Below are 17333 nucleotides of genomic sequence, written 5' to 3' on the forward strand. Positions count from 1 at the left end.
TCTGTCAGCTGGACCTTTGAAGCCTGGGGCTGCTAGGAAGGTTGCGGGTGTGCCGGGCACGCCTGGCGGAGCCGGAGCCGAGGGAGGGCCATGGTCGCCGCCCCACCTCTAGTGGGTTGAGGAGGGGCCGGCCTAGCAGGGGGGCAGGCCAGCCGCGGACTCGGGCGGAAGGGGTGCGTTGTCGTCCTGCCCTGCTGCCGAATGTCGGTCCCCGAGGACGAGGAGAGGCTTTTGCCGCTCGCCCAGAGATGGCCCGGAGCCAGCAAGTTCCTACTGTCGGGCTGCGCGGCTACCGTGGCCGAGCTAGGTACCCAGCGCCCACGCCCGGGCCTCCCCCGCGAGTCTTCGCGGCGCCGCGCAGGGGTGGGGGACGGGCGGGCGGACTAGCGTCCTCGGTGTGCGCAGCCCGCCAAGGTGGCGCCCGCTTCTTCCGCACCTGTCCGGCAGAGGTGGCTGGGTGGGGGCGAGCCCCGCTTCGTGGGGAGGCGGGAGGGGAGGTCACCGAGGTCTTTTCTTTCCAGTATCGCCTCCCGCAGAGGTGTGAGACTGCTTGGATGTATACTTTGAGAGGCTTCCCGAGCTGTCAGGAGAGGAATCACTTGCCTTGCGTGAGGATGACCTTTGAGAAGCACACTCAACTTTTCCTCCTTATTGAGAGTCTCTTTGTGATTGATATTCGCGCAGACCGACATGAGATCACTGTCTTTTGGGTCCAAGCTGTGGACCCACCTCGTGAGGCTTCCAATTATTAGCTTATCATTTACTGAGCAGCTGTTTAACATCTGCCAGTTACTTGGCCTCTCTGAGTTTAACTCCTCTCTACTGTATTTATCTTGCAGTAGTCTGGAAAGCCAATACTGTATCAATGCTAACCCCCAGGAACCAATTAACTGTGACACTGTTGTAATTAAGACAGGATTAGGACGGCGGAGATACAGTTGGAAAGCCCCTAGCCCTGATCTTACAGGCTGGTGGGGAGATAGACTACTTATTATAAAGATGGTATTATTATGTATCATAGGAATACTGAAGATGGACAGTGACATCTGCCTAAGCTAGTCAGAGAAAATGTATGACATTATAAAAACAAACCTATAAAAATCAGCTCTGATGTGCGATCATTTATAAATGTTAGTTTGCCTTCTGAATATATTTTGCATCCCATTGGGGTCACCACGTGATCTGCTATATTGCCCTTTGTGCTCCTCAGTCGTTGTTGCCCTTTGGACTCTATCTCTTTTTCTCCTAAAGGAAACCAAGAATTGTTATTATTCATTGTTTCTATTTAAATACAGTCCATCAACTTAAAAAAAAAAAAAACTTAAGGCAGAATCCAGAATGATTAGAGATATATTTCCAGGCTATTGTTTTTGTTTTTTTGTTTTTTTAACTGCGGTTTCTCCCTTTGACAATGAAACTTTTTACAAAAGTTCCTTTTCTGTTAAACATTCATGGAGAACTGGATGGGGACAGGGTGGAAGGCTGTGAGGCAGGGAAACTAAAATATGATTTGATTATAAGTACAGTAAAATTCAGGATGAGAACCTGAAGCATTATTTACATAACCAGCAAGAAAACCAAAATTATTTTGGGAGGCATAATCTCTACTAAGATAGATGCTTCTATATCTTAAAATTTTCAGGTTTCATATGTCAATAAAGTATTGCTTGAATTGTCTGTATGCAAACCATTTCTGTCTTGGGGAAACTATCAGCAAGATATTAACCTTTCCAAAGACCCAATGGTAAGATTTAAATCCCTGCCCCTGTTTTCTCTTCGAAAACACGACGCTATGATTTTGTATCAGATGGTAGTCATTGAAAAAACTTATGTAATGTCAATAATGTTCATGAACTTACCTGAATCTGGTTATTTCAGTTACTCAGGGCACTGTGTCTTGATCTTCCTTATGTGGGCCAGTTAGCATCATTCTGCTGCAAGGTAAAAAGGGCTATCTCTAATTCAAGAATGTAACCATAAGAAAACATTTTCCAGTGCAGTTGGTACTTATCAGGAGATCATGCATAAACGCATCATTGCTGGATAAACATCTCTATAATTTAAAGAATATTGGTCATGCTGTCCTTGTATATGAAAGATGATATAGTACAAGCTTCATATTGCATCTTCTATATCTGATAACATTAGGCCAGTGAACATCATTTACATGTGAATATGTTCATTTACATGTGAACATCACCTATGAAATCATATAATTCAGCTTCATCTGGCATTCACTAAGACCTTACCAAAAAGGATACAGTATTCTAAAAGTCATGTTGGATCTTAAACAATCATGGCTACATTTGAGGGGAGATCACAGACTATGGATATCTGAAATTACTGCCATTAGAAAGCAAAAGTTAAGAACTAAAGTAGATCTTAGATGGAAATTTTTGAATAAAAAGCACCTGGGGTTCTCTGGTACAGTGACTCTTAAATTTGGTAGTGAATAAGACTCAAGTGATTTCAAAACCCACACCAACTCTTGTGAATCCATAGGCATGGGACTAGGAAATATAATTTTTTAACAGTTTCCCTGGCTGATTCTGAAGTATTCTAAATTTGGGAATTACTGATATTGTGGACAAAATACTAGTCCTATGACTTTGGATTTTTAAAAAATTTCTCTGAATGTTGTGGGTTCTCCCCACACACACTTTGTTTTTATTTTGCTAGCAACCTTTCCCCTCGATCTTACAAAAACTCGACTCCAAATGCAAGGAGAAGCTGCCCTTGCTCGGTTGGGAGACAGTACAAGAGGATCGACTCCCTATAGGGGCATGGTGCGCACAGCCTTAGGGATTGTCCAAGAGGAAGGCTTTCTAAAGCTTTGGCAAGGAGTGACACCCGCCATTTACAGACACGTAGGTATTTATCTTGATTCTAGCTGGTAAGTTTGTCTCCTCTACTTTTCTGTTTAGCTATGTCAAAAACCAGCCAGTTTTACCTACTAATATGATAAATGAATATATAGTCTCTTAGAAGAAAATTAGCTACCAATAATAAGGTATTATTGCTTACATTTTAGAAAAAAAGTATTTAGGGATGAACTCTCATGCTATCTGTAACATACTTTAAAATAAGCAAAATAAATCAAGTAAATGTGTTAACAATTGATAAATAGTTATAGAGAGAATGACATTACTTTCTCAAATTTTCTGTATGTTTGAAATTTAAAAAAGAATTGACATTTTTCTCCACTTCAGAAATGTTAAACACAATTTTTTTTTCTGTTCTTTGAAAATAAAAATACATTTCACTCCATTGCTGAAGCTTACCGGTCTCTGTAGTATACATTACAGACCAGGTAAAAGATACCTAGGACAACTATTCCAACTCTGACTTCAGAGTGGTACATCATAGCAGGTTTCTGCCTCAGTTCTCCAGGCTACTATCTAGCAATGTGAGACTTTAGTCACCCTAAAAGAGTAAAAACTGTTAACTACATTATAGATAAATGAGTATACTTTTCCACTCTGCTTCCAACGTGGCACTCATAAAAACTGAAGTTGAGTTTATAGCTTATAGACAGGAGAACATAAACGTGGCTTCAAAAGGAGGTAGGACAGGTGTGGCACACAAATATTTTCTTATATTTCTTCAAGTATACAGGGACCCTAGATCAGGAAATTGCTGATACGATATTTACTGATGTATTTTTAAGATTTCAGTAGATCAAGAACTATCCAGAAGTGTATATAGAGACTGTTATTTTCTTGGGAACTGAATATTCCCTGCCCAAAAACTTCCTGAAATATTAAGGCCAGCTCTATATAGATATTATACTGATTTAAATGACTTATTTTCTATTCTTCTAAAATATTTTTTCCTTTGCTTCCCATTTTTATTTTGTGTTTTATTACTTTTCACTTGTATTTTATTGGCTATACAGGATTTTACTGCTAAGATTCATATATGTTTGATACTGGACTGAAAATAACCTCAATATATTACGTTACCTTAATATAAAAAATTATCCAATGAAGTTGTGCGTATCTATTAAACAAAAATTCCTGCCAGGTACCAACCTCTGTCCTAAGGCATATTGAATAATGAAAAGATAAAATCTACCTTGAAAACTCATGATTTGATGGACAGATGAGCAAGAAAATCAAACTAGCCTCTGATTAATATGACAAATTCCGTATCAGATGAATGCCTGGGTGGTTTGGGGGAATAGAGGAGAAACATGGCCACTGCCTAGGACATTGGAGAAAAGGTCAGAGAACACTTTCTAGAAAACACGCTTTATGAGCAAGTTCTTGAAATATTAGGAGTATTTAGCAAAGCAGTGAAAGGAGAAGGTCTGAGGCTTAAAAAGGTTTGCTGCATTTGGAAAGACATCAAGAAGTCCATGACAGAAAGACACAGCTATAGAAAGCAACTAGGTCAGGTCAGAATGTCCTGTTATTTTATTAAACCTACAACTGACTTCACTATTTTCATAATTTGTTTTATACAGTGTACTCTGGAGGTAGAATGGTTACATATGAACATCTCCGTGAAGTTGTATTTGGCAAAGGTGACGATAAGCATTATCCTCTTTGGTAAGTTTTGTTTTGAAAACAATATACCATTGCTCATAAGACTTTAATGTTTATCCATTGTATGTAGTTATATGTGCCAAAATGACCAAGTTATAGGCTTAAAATAATTACAGTGTAAGTCCAAATAAATTAGTATTAACTATACATTATATACAAATGTACATGCACATAAACATATATAATGGTTGGTTATATATTATTTAACATTAAAGGAATTTTACAAAGCATCTTCTTTATTTCTCTTTCTACTGAGAAACTCTTGGATTTAGAGTCAGACAGAGATGCACTTAACTTCCTGATCTTCTGTGTAACCCATTAACTTCTGCACCCTTTTTATCTTCCTTTCTTCAGCTACAGAATTAACACTGAAAATAGGCTTTTCCTTTGTAGGTTAAATGAGATGATGAATGTAGATGTATAGAAGGAACAGAGAAAAATAGGTTATTGTAAATAATGTATACATGACTCCTATAAATCAATTAAAATATAAGAACACAAAGGAAAAATTGGGAAAAGATACCAACAGACAATGCATAAAGTAAGAAACATAAATATTGCAAACCTATAGAAATATCCAACCTCACCATTAATCAAGGAAATGATACTATCTTCTAACCATTAAACTGTTAATAAGAATATGTTACTAATGCCTTTTTGGTACAATAAAGTACGTGTAAAACATTAAATGTGTAATCCTTTCATTCAGAAACTCTTTTATAACCATTCAGTCATACTTATGTTGATACATATAAACACACACACATATACACACAAACATATTTCCTTAGTAGTGATGATAATAGCCATTTTTTAAAAAATTATATAACTATCAATTTGGAAACATATATCCTATATATATATGACATATATATAGGAAAGTATAACATAGCTTTTAAAGAATGAGGAAGGTTTTATATGCCTAACATATAAATATATCAGTAACATCTTCTCTGTGTTAAAAAAATAATCCAAGTCACAACTATAAGAAAAAGACAATAAGCAGAATTTCATGTTTCAGGTATAACCTCCTGGTCCTGTTTTTCAAAAAGTTGTAATGTACTAAGCTATTCTAATTGGTTTTTAGAAGAAGTGACAGAATAGATTATTATTCCTTTTTCTAATTCCCTCCAGATGGGAAAGGGCTAGCTAAGGGGTTCAAAAATGTATATTTCACTTTCAAATCAACTCTCAGGGCAGATTGGCTTGATGTCCTTTGACCCAGTCAGAACAATTCATTTAGTCAGTAGGTATCTATTGAGTGATTAGTGTGTCAATTCTGTTTTAATGCTGAGGCTATCTATATAATGAAAAAGACATGGCCCCTGCCATCAATGAGCTCATAGTAATAGAGACAGTTGCCTGAACAATGACAATCATGAAACAATTACAGAGGCTAGCCATTGTGAGGAGAAACAGTTATGCTGATTATATAAATTATATATATATATATATATATATATATCCATAAAATGGAATCCTTTGAAATTATTCTTACAATGAATTATTTTTCACTCTAAATGAACAGGGATAAACTTTAAGATATATTATCAGGAAGAAAATCAAAATGCAGAACAGTACATAATCTGACATTCTATATTTTGCAAAGATATACATATAAGTGAGTGTGTGTACGAACTACTAATTGTGCGTAGTGTTTAAGATTATGGGCTCTGCAGCGGGACTGCCTGGAGTTAAATCTTTTTTTTTTTTAAAGATTTATTTATTTATTTATTTATTTATTTATTTATTTATTTATTTATTTATTTATACAAGCACTGGGTACAGTCAGAGGCACGGGAGGGTGAGAGAATTCACCAGAGCCAGAGCAGGGAACAGAACAGGCAGAGTGAAGAAGTACACTGCTGAGGGGAGCAGCGGGCGGCAGGAGAGGTCTGCGCGCCATGTGGAACCCTCCTCCGGTGGCTGGGGAGCAGCCAGGGGGTTGAACCGGCGCTGCAGAGGCTGCAGGCAGCTTCGCAACCCAGCGTTCAACGGCTGTGCCACCAGGGAGGCCCTGGAGTTAAATCTTGACAATACTACTCATTAGTTACATGACTTGACTGTTTTATGCCTCAGTTTCTCATCTTTAGAGAGGAAAAACCAGGGGTACTAACTACTGTCATGGGGTTGATAGAATTAAGTGATTTTTTAAAAAAGCTTAAAACAGTGCCTGACATGGTATACATGCTGTGAATGTGTTATTTTTATCTCTATAAAAAGGATAAGAAACTAGTAATCGTGATTGCTTCAGAGGAGGGGAGTTGGGGATAAGGAGACTCTTTTTACTCAATACCTATTTGTAGCTCTTCAAAAATTGTAAAAGGAGTAAAAGGAAAGAAAAAGTCCCCCAAGATTCCACTGCAGTAATCTAGGTAAAAGATGGTTACCTGTACAAGAGAAGCGGGAATGGAGAGAAGAGGATGGATTAAGCATGTTTAGTACTCTAGACATGGTCATTATTGACTCTAGCAGGCAAAAAGAAGAAAAAAATCTAGGGATTTAGAAGACTACTGAAATATTAGTTTATAAAATTTGACTTACCAGCCTTTATCTGATAGATTGATTTTATCTATATTTGTTTTATTCCCATATGGTCAGAATTAATCATCAATTAAATTTAGCAGTTCAGATGTTTATATCTTTGAAGAAACTGTTCTTCCTTTGAATGTCAGGTCATGTAATTCCCTGAAACTTCAGATTTGAATTTCAACTTCTTGTGGTCTTTTAACCTTCCCATCAATAAATAAGCAATCTACTTTTCTCTGGGATTTGTTTGGTTCTACCCTTCACCTTGTCTTAAATCTTATGGAAGGGCTGTACTGACTTGGTATTCATTTACTACAGAATTTGTGAAATTAATGGTAACATTTAAAAAGGGTATCTCCTTTTATAAATAGGAAATCAGTCATCGGCGGGATGATGGCTGGTGTTGTTGGTCAATTTTTAGCCAATCCTGCTGACCTAGTGAAGGTTCAGATGCAAATGGAAGGGAAAAGGAAACTTGAAGGAAAACCTTTGCGGTAAGTTCGCCAGTGAATAGATACCTCTACTTTCCCCTTTACTATCATCATATTTTGAACATTTACTCAATGACATGTATTTCTGTAAACACCATTCAGTCATAACATTAATTCTGACTCTTTATTTGGAAGTTATATTCATTAAGAGAAGAGCTAAGCTGAACCTTTTCTATGTGTGATAAGGTGTATATGTTCTCTAACAAGCTCTATCTGTGCATATGACTGTGCTCCTTTCCTCCAAATAGCTAGACTTGCTTCCTATTCTAGTGTGACATAAGTCTCTGAAAATTAAAATTTTCCCAGGTGTGCATCCCAATTTTGTCATTGTGACTTGGTTGTGGAAGACACCTAACATTTCTAGTCTGTTTCTTCCCTTTTTTTAACTTCTTTAATGCATATTTAATTTTACTAAAAAATTGCATTATTTTTTGAGGCAATATTGGTTTACAACACTGTATATGATTTAGAAGAATAGGTATAGCTTCATACTTAAGAACTTTGTTACCATACCACACCACAACCAAGGCACCTGTAATCCTCTACCATAGTTCTTTGGGTCCCCTGCACCCTTTGCTTCCCTCCTTCCCCTCCCCTCTGATAGCCTCAATTAAATGTTTATTAAAATAATGATGGTTTATAACCTTATATAGTTTTCAGTTATACAGCATTATAATTCATCTTCTGTAGATGTCACATTATAATTCCCAAAAGACTGATATAAAATCTTCCTATTGCATCACCCTATATTATCAAAGTTTACCTTTCTCAAAGGGGTTCATGTTCTAGTTAGCCAGGTTCCCTTGGGAAGGGACAAAAATCTTACAAATAGACATACTTTTTCCTGAAAAGAAGAATTATGCAAGATGCTTTAAGCTGAGTACAAAGGGGTCTGCGCCTCCAAATACTTTAGGGAGAAGGGTCTGGGAACTCCTTTGAGAGTTCACCATGAACACTGCTCTTTATTCTGCTTATAGCTGACTCAGTGGAAAATGAGGTTGGGCCATGGAAGTTCAGGCCACCCCGTTGTCCTTCAGCAGGGAGTAAACATGTGACAGAGAGAGAGAGTACTATGTCTAACCTAGTAGTTTACAGAACCCCAGGGTTCATTTTGTCATCTTGTAACAACTTCTAATTGCTAAGTAGCAGGGAAAAGTGACATGGAGAGAACTACCACTAGATCCAGAAATATCTTGGTTTTAATTAACAACCTCATTTTTCCCACTCTCTTTGTTGGATAATTTTGGTTTGAGGTAGTAGTGAGAAGCATTTAATATCATTGTAAAAAACATGAAACTGAGATTAGACAACCTGGGATTAAAATTCAGCCTTTACCATATTTGAGTTTTATAATTATAGCCAAGTGACTGCTCCACTCTGAACCTCAGTTTTCTCAGATGTAAATTGGAATAATAATACATATTTATATAGTGTTTTTGAGAAAAAACATGTATTTATATATATAAAAGTCATACACACACACACACACACAGTCTAACCCCAGAAGGAGAAAGACAACTATCAGATGGTGTCACTTACATGTGGAATATAGAGAAACCAGACAAAGGGTCAGATGAAGGCAAACTGAAAACCTAGCCCTTGAAAACAGACTATAGAACCAAGACATTTAGAGTAGGGTGGGGTGGAAGAGATGGGGGAACACAATGGACTATGGTGGTGGACTATGGTTACTTTGGTGGTGGGAGTGCTATGGTAACATCAGGAGGGGATGATCCTATACTTCCAAAATACAAACAACAATGTAAATCAGTGTTACCTCAATAGAAAATAAATAAATTAAAAGTCTGACAATAAGTGCGTGATAAATTGTAGTCCAATGACTATCTTTCTTGAGCATAATAGTGAATCATGATGCCCAATAGATGTGTCACAGGACTCAGAGAGTAAAAAAACTGCATAGTAGCTACATGGCTAGTATATTGGTAAAAGGTGACCTTTGACTGCAGGTGTTTCTGACTATAAAAAATCCAGGCTTTTATTTTATACAGAGGTTTCCAGGTTTGGTTAATGGTTCAGAACCATTTTTCATTTGGGAACAGAAAAACAAGCAAAACAAGAATAAATTTTTACAAAGCTAAAAGTACTCCATTTTAAATTATTATGAGATTGTCCTTACTACTTTTTTGGCCTAAAATTTTCATTTCTTTTATGAGATTATGTGAGGATCAATTTTTTTATTATTATTTGGTGAAATTCCAAAATCTACATCTACCACAGTACTAGTAAGATGAATCCAGAAGTCTGATGGCCACTGTTTCTCTTATAATTAATATGTGCACTAATGATATAAAATATCAAGAAATGAGTTTTAATGTTTAATAATCTGAGAAGAACATTACAGAGAGATTATAAACATTTCCATAAAAATTGTTCACATTAAATGTCAGCCTTTTTTTCTAAAGGATTTTTAGGTTTCTCTAGAAATTAGGCTTATGTGGATTACTTTCTAATAATTCTGAATAAATGTCATGTTATTCCAAATCTTTAACAGTATAGGTAAGGCTCATCCAATTGCAGTCCATGTATAGGAGTGTATACAATGTTGACATTTCATATTGTTTTCTTTAGATTTCGTGGTGTACATCATGCATTCGCAAAAATTTTAGCTGAAGGAGGAATACGTGGACTTTGGGCAGGCTGGGTACCCAATGTACAACGAGCAGCACTGGTGAATATGGGAGGTAATGGAAATTCAGAATTGAATTTGGAAAAGTCCTTAGTAATTGTTAGTACTTGCATTGGGAGAAATGAAAAAATGTTTTTATTAATTTTAATAATAAATAAGTCTTTCTTTATGTTGTAATACCATACTTGAAGATTTCCCATGGAGTCTTTTCACTTTATTCTGTAGTGATATGGGAAAAGAAATTCCTCAAACAAATTGTGGCAATAAGGAGATAGGATCAAACTATAGTTTGATCTTCTCTCTAGCCTACACCTTCCTCTGAGAGTCAAACTGGCCTATGTATCATGTGATAGTCTTTAAATCTTGACTGTCCCAACTCCCCCTATGCCCTGCCCAGTAATTCTTCTCCAGTTACTGTATAATCCATTTTGTACAGCCTGGCACCCCAGGCTGAATGTTTCTGTGATTCGTCCCTGTCTCTCACTTCCAATATTCAGTCACTGATATCTTTATCTACTTAATTTTTCTTGAAAATGTCTCCCCTTCCCGCCAACACCTTCTACTTAGTATCCTTAAAATGAACATAAAATAACTTGTATTATTGACTATAAAAACCTCTCAACTAGACTATTGTTATAACCATTTAGCTGGTCTCCTCTGTCCTCAAATGTATACCCAGTGTCCAGGGTGATTTATCTAGAATGCAGATCTGATCATGTTATTGGTATCCTTAGAACCCTTCACTGATTGTTCATCACTCACAGAATAAAATGAAAATACCCTAACATAGAAGGTCTGTATAATACAACCTGTACCTTCACAGAATTGAGTAATTCATTGATTCTGGAGAGAAGCAGAAAGTCATGTGCACTGTCTGCACATACCAAGCTGTTATTCACCTCTGTATTTTTGACCTCTTTCCTCTTCTGTTTACTTTTCTTCTGCAGAACTTCTCCACTCCACCTTATTTTTCCTATAGTTCCCATAACTACCCATGACTAGTCACGTTGTATTAGATGCACTTCTATGTGTTTCTGTAGTTCCCTTTGCTTATCTCTGTTATTGGTTATACTTCATTCCATTGCCTTCTTCTATTCTCCCCTAGAATGTGAGCTCCCTGAAAGCAAGGGCTCTGTTATAATCATCTTTATTTTCCCAGCCCCTTATATGTAGTCGAATAAATTGGATGAGTTAATAAATAATCCTAAATCCAAAATTATATGATTCTAAGAAACTGATAAACAGCATTTTTTTGCAGGTCATAGTCATGTATCATTTAAACATCCAAGGAAGTAATTCTATTTTGCTATTTCAATCCATCCATGTCCAATACATCATCGGTGGATATTTTGGTTGTCAGGAAACCTTTCTGGTTGTAGTTTCTCAATTCATTGCTTCAAAATATACTGCAATTCAGATTTCTCTTCCAGCTATTTACTCAGCATCTTCTTTCGGATATTTCAAATATTTTATCACTCTGAATGTGTAACTAAAATCATTCATTAAACCACTTCCTTCTCTCTTCCTCTCAATTCAAACTATGGTATAACCATCCTTTCAGTTGCACAATCCAGAAACCAAGGCATGATTTTTGTCTCTTTTCACTTAACTCCTTATGTACAGTCACCAAGTTCATTCAATTCTATCTCCAAGATAAATCTCAAATTCATTCACTTCTCTTCATCCCTAGAGCCACTTCTTTGTCCAAATATTACTTACCTCCTCCTACTAGACCACTCCAAATGCTTCCTGGCTGCTTTCCCCATATCTAACCCACAGCTATTTGCCTCAAAACAACTCTGAGCAAATAGTTTCAGTGCATATCATTAAAAATGTTCTCATTTCCAGCATCTCCAAATGTCAGCTCTGTCCTTCAAACTATTCAAGATCAGAACCTCACAGTCATCTTTGATTCCTTTCACTCCATGTTCAATCTGCAGGCTAATCCTGTTGATCCTGCCTTCAAAACATCCAGATTCTGACCAGTGTGCTACAACTCCCTTATCCAAGGTATCATCTTTCTCACCAGAATAACTACAATAATCTCATAGCTAATATAGCTCACCTCCCTATAGTCTGCTCTTGACAGAACCCCAGCCAAAGTGATCCTGGTAAACAGTAATCCAGGTCACTCTCCCCAAAACCCTGCCCTGGCTTCTGATAACTCTCCATCATCTGGACTCTGCCTTTCTCTGACCCTTGCTGGAGCTGAGCTGATTTAGACATAGATGCATTCAGATGTCCAAATGACATAACTGAGTATGTCTCTCTTCCTCTTTTCCTTCCCCTCCATCTGTAGCTCTGCTGTTCTCTGCTTGACAACAAGAATGCTGTCTTTCATTCCTGAACACATTCCTGCCTGAAGCCTAGCATGTTCTTGACACAAAAGATATTCATTGTTGAATTAATGAATATTTAAGTGTTCTTTTTCTTTCTACTGCTAGATTTAACCACTTATGATACAGTGAAACACTACTTGGTCTTGAATACACCACTTGAGGACAATATCGTGACACATGGTTTATCAAGGTAAGTAATAGTTTTAGTTTGACTTGTTCTTTCTATAGCACCTTTTCTTCTGAATTTGGCATAAATTATAACTTCTTGTTTCTTCAGATATAACTTCCCCAAATATTTGCATCCTGATAGTGCTATTCCAGGGTTAGCTCCTGATGATTGATTCTCTAACTCAATTCTACAGATATGTTAAAAAGCATATTTTATCTTAAGGTGCCATACAAAACCATTCAGTGGTTACAACTCTTTCCTAAAGAGTTACCAAAACAAGACAGATATAAAAGCATGTACGGTAAATGCTAAAAGAAAGTGACTAGTTACTGTAGAATTTAAAGAAGGAAGGGAAAAAGCACTTAGAAGGACCTACAAAGGAAATAAAATTAGATACATTTTTTGAAGGGCTATATCTCTTGACAGAGACAGGAAGAAGAGTATCCCAGGAAGGAATAGTGCTTAATTTCTTTGTAATGCAATTTAAATTTATCCATTAGAATGAATTACTTTATAGATGTCTAGTGTCCTTAATATTATTGTGATTTTATTTAGCTTTTAATCCTGCTTTCAAAAGGAAAAGAAAACAAACCCTATATAATTGGCGAAACAGGCTACCACTGGGAACATGGGGTAGAGAACAAAGCTGGGTGTGGGGGGCGGTCACAGTAGATTATGGTGGAGGACTATGGGTGCCCAATGGTGGGTGAGGTGTGGTAACATACATCTGAAGAGGTGGGATCCTACATTTCTGAATCATATATAGTATTGTAAAACGATGTTACCTCAATAGAAAAAAAAATTTTAAATAAAAATATCCAGTATAATTAACAAAAAAATCCTTTATGCTATTTGACAACCCCCAAAGTGTATTTATAGTATTAAATCAATTATGGAAATAGATGTGTTTGTGTGTATATTTAGATATAAATGATTCCTAATTTTATGTTGATATTAATATTCCTAAAGTATTTTTTTTCCAATTCCTCTTCTTTTAAAATAAGTGTTACCTTTATTGCTGCTGGGGTAATTTTTTTAATGAATTTCCTCACCATCCTTTCCCATTTCTCACGCAGATATGTTTACAGGCTATAGTGTTCTTTCCCTAGTCAATAGTTCAGCCTTCTCTTCCACTAAGAAAATAAGATTTTTGGCCTCCTTCCACTTTTTACTCCCAACCCAATAGACCTCTGTACCTGCCCTGCCTTCCTTTCCTCCACTGTCTTTGCTCATGCTGTTTGCTCTGCCTGAGACTTTCTTCCCAATTCTACCCAGTCAAGTCATCTTATGAGCTATACTTATCTTTCAAGATGCTTGTCTGTCCTGCTTTTGATGTATTCTGGGAACAGGATATTCAGGTTTGCCCTAGTGACATTCTCCCTGTTTCTTTTTCATTGTCCTTCAACCCAGACCACACTTCTAACCTAAGATTTGTAGATTTCCCAGCACGTGTAACTCTGCCAAGGATATACTATTGCATTGAATACATCTGCCTTTTTCAAAAGGACACTGCTGTGTTCTAGTCCAAATTTGAAATAACCTCATCTTATTTCTCTGTAATTTAGGCTTTTAAAAAATGAGATGATTTGATTCATTATTGAGCTCTACCACTGAATTTTTTTGTTTTGTTAAAATGTTAATCAAATTGGGGCTCCCTGGTGGAACTGTTACGGAGCAACCCCGATATTAAACGGGTTGCCTGGCTGTGGGTCCTCACCCACACGCTTAAAAAGGGACTTATTAATACCCCACTATAGGCACACTCAAAAGGTTAATAAAAGGTTTATTTACAAGGGAAAGGGAAATGAGGAAATGTACAACTCAGGGAGAAAATAGGGAAATAAAATCTTTAATGCGTCCTACCTGATCCGCCTACCTGGAAACCCAAAGGCACTCTCAGAGCTGGCCTAGCGCTGCAAGCTGGCGGAGAGCCAAAAAGGGAACCCCCCAAAGCCCACGTGTCTGGTTTTATACCAAACCTGGCTGCTTAACCCCACCCTCTGGTTCCAGCAACCTTCCCTTTGCTGGTGATGGGATTGGTCTTTCCCAACGTCCTGATGGCTTTGGTCTGGAGTAGGGGTGGAGTCCACAAAGCCTGTATGGAATTAGCTTTAGGACATCCTTTTCCCCCTAACAGCACAGCCGGTTAAGCACAGCACTGTGAGGCTGTCCGCAGCCTCTGCAGCACGGGTTCGATTCCCAGCTTGCCAGGGAGATGCCCACATGGCGCAGCAGACCTCTCCTGTCTCGCCTGCTGCTCTCCTCAGCAGTGTTTTCGGTCAGTCTGCCTGTTCTGCTCCCCACTCTGACTCTGAGGAATTCTCTCACCCTTCCATGCCTCTGGCCTATACTCCAGTTCTTGTATAAATAAAAAAAATCTTAAAAAAAAAAAGTCAATCAAATTACCTGTCTACCCAGCTCAAAATTCCTCAGTGACTTCCCTTCACATCTTGAATAAAATCAAACTCCTTAAGTAACTTTCATTGGCTGATCTCTGCCTGTCCTTTCTTCTTTCATCTGGTTGGACTCTTACTCCTTCAGGATGCTACAGCTGTGTTGACTGTTTTCTGTCTCTTAATCTCACCAAGAATATTCCTGATTCAGGGCATTTGATGTGCTATTCCTTCTATTTGCAACACTCTTCCTCCAGGTCTTCACACAGATGTTTCCTTCTTACCAGTCAATCTGTTTTGCTGTCTCACCTGAGAGCAGGACTGCCTATCACCTAGTTACTTCCTATCTTACCTCATTTTATTTTTTTCATAGTACTTATTAGCATCTGAAATATTCAGGACCCTTCTGTCTTTCCCCAAACAAAGAGTAAGTACCAAGAGCAGGATCTTAACCTGTTTTGTTCAATGCCTAAAAGAGAGCTTGATATCAGTAGATGTTCAGTATGTATTTGTTGACTAACATTCTTTTTGTTTTTTTCCTGCCTCTTTAATGAATTAATTTAGCACTTATGTTTAAGCTGAAAGAGCATTATAAAGAATATTGCAGTAAAATATTTAGTATCCCACTCTTTCTAAATATTAAATTCCCTTTTCCTAAAATTTAGAAAGTGAAATAGAACATCTTTCAATTTCATTTATTTGTATCTATAGTTTTTGTTCTGGACTGGTAGCTTCTATTTTGGGAACACCAGCTGATGTCATCAAGAGCCGAATAATGAATCAACCACGAGATAAACAAGGAAGGTAGATAGAAAAACTTCAGTATTCTATACTTGAATGTCTGCAATAATATTGTTCTTTAAAGATGATTCCCTATATTTGTTTTGATATGAAATATATTTGTGTTCATGTATTCATTCAAATAGAAGATTGTTTTAATGCAATTACCCACTCTGTCTGATAGAAAAGTACTGTGCCTTTGGGGAAATAAGCTAATTTTATGATTATATTATTTGGACACAGGTTATTTATTGTGACTTGATTATTTTCAAAGAGTTTTTGAAAACATACTCTGCTGAGAATTTACAAAGCACTTTCTTCAGAGGCTTGTGACTCACAGGTAACATGGAGAATCTGATTAAATAAAATAGTATGTTTTCTCTGGAAGGGTCATGTGGAGTGAATGCTAAGTATAAAGCTAAGGATGGGATGAATCAGAAAAGCTTGAAAATATCTTTAAACTCAAACTGTATTATCTATATATACAGAACCAAAAATATTTGTTCTAGACAAGCAGAAAGTATTTAACTTTCACTATTAGTGTTTATTTATATTTTATTCCTACATCTATTTACACATACAATATTTAACAAAACTGTATTGCTTCTTTTTTTAGGGGACTTTTATATAAATCATCAACAGATTGCTTGATTCAGGCTGTTCAAGGAGAAGGATTCATGAGTCTGTATAAAGGCTTTATCCCATCTTGGCTACGAATGGTAAAGTTAGGCTTTTCCTTCTTTTTTTTTTGGTTTCCTTTGTTCTGAATCACTTTCAAGATGTAAATATTTTCACTTATCATTGCTGTTTTTCGGCATGGACCGCCCCCAGACCAGTTTTCTTTTTTATATCTCTTTTTGTTTTCTTTTAACTTTCTTGGCAGACTGAAGGCCAATAATTCACTTATATCCAAAAATGAATAGGTTGATATTCTGTTGTTATAAAGTCAGTGGGTACATTTTCTGCATTGTAAAGTCTTTAGTCATCTGTTTAGGTAAAATATTGTAGTTTAGAACAGGCATACAGATTTTATACTAGAGATCATGCCTATTAAAATGTTACTGTTTTAAACAGTATGTTACTCTGATGACAAATGTTTCATTACTCATTAATACTTCTTACTACAAAGCTATGCTTAGTAAGAAAGCATTAAGTCATTTTTATTTGGTTTGAATGTTATTTTTTACTGAAGTAAACTAAGATGTAGAACTAGTTAGACCTATTTAATTAACATAACAAATATAAAAAGGCACTCAAGTATTTCGTAAGTTAGAAAATATTTGAAAGCATAAATAAGTTGTGGGTTTACATAGCTAAGCAATCAACACCTTACACATTAGGATAATATTAATTGAGCACCTACTTCATGCAAAGTCCTGTACTCCGAAAAGCCCCACACTCTCTTTCTGTAAGGACAAACGTTGAACAAGTACCTACA

At 36.8% G+C, this 17333-nt stretch overlaps 1 protein-coding gene and 1 long non-coding RNA gene across 8 annotated transcripts in view; one reads left to right on the forward strand and one right to left on the reverse strand.

The window, feature by feature from the left end:
* The window catches only part of SLC25A27 (solute carrier family 25 member 27), a 23471-nt gene continuing 6138 nt past the window's right edge, over positions 1–17333 (forward strand). For 2 of the 7 annotated variants that reach the window (XM_037519836.2, XM_037519837.2), the window contains exons 1-8: positions 1–307; positions 2680–2871; positions 4466–4550; positions 7448–7570; positions 10157–10269; positions 12659–12743; positions 15827–15919; positions 16512–16614. In XM_037519836.2, the coding sequence (XP_037375733.1) occupies positions 202–307; positions 2680–2871; positions 4466–4550; positions 7448–7570; positions 10157–10269; positions 12659–12743; positions 15827–15919; positions 16512–16614 (900 nt within the window). In that variant the 5' untranslated portion in view covers positions 1–201. Of the gene's footprint in view, positions 308–521; positions 2872–4465; positions 4551–7447; positions 7571–10156; positions 10270–12658; positions 12744–15826; positions 15920–16138; positions 16236–16511; positions 16615–17333 lie in introns of those variants that run through there. The other 5 variants (XR_005126838.2, XM_037519839.2, XM_054698853.1 and 2 more) reach the window with 5 other exon arrangements.
* LOC119252539 (uncharacterized) overlaps positions 16431–17333 on the reverse strand; it is a 16200-nt gene continuing 15297 nt past the window's right edge. Inside the window, exon 4 of the long non-coding RNA XR_005126840.2 lies at positions 16431–16881. This is a non-coding gene — a long non-coding RNA (uncharacterized LOC119252539). The remainder of the gene's footprint in view (positions 16882–17333) is intronic.

The sequence above is a fragment of the Talpa occidentalis genome, unplaced genomic scaffold (genome assembly GCF_014898055.3).
Source record: "Talpa occidentalis isolate TD23 unplaced genomic scaffold, MPIMG_talOcc4v2.1 talOcc4.2, whole genome shotgun sequence".
In the NCBI taxonomy this organism is placed as follows: Eukaryota; Metazoa; Chordata; class Mammalia; order Eulipotyphla; family Talpidae; genus Talpa; species Talpa occidentalis.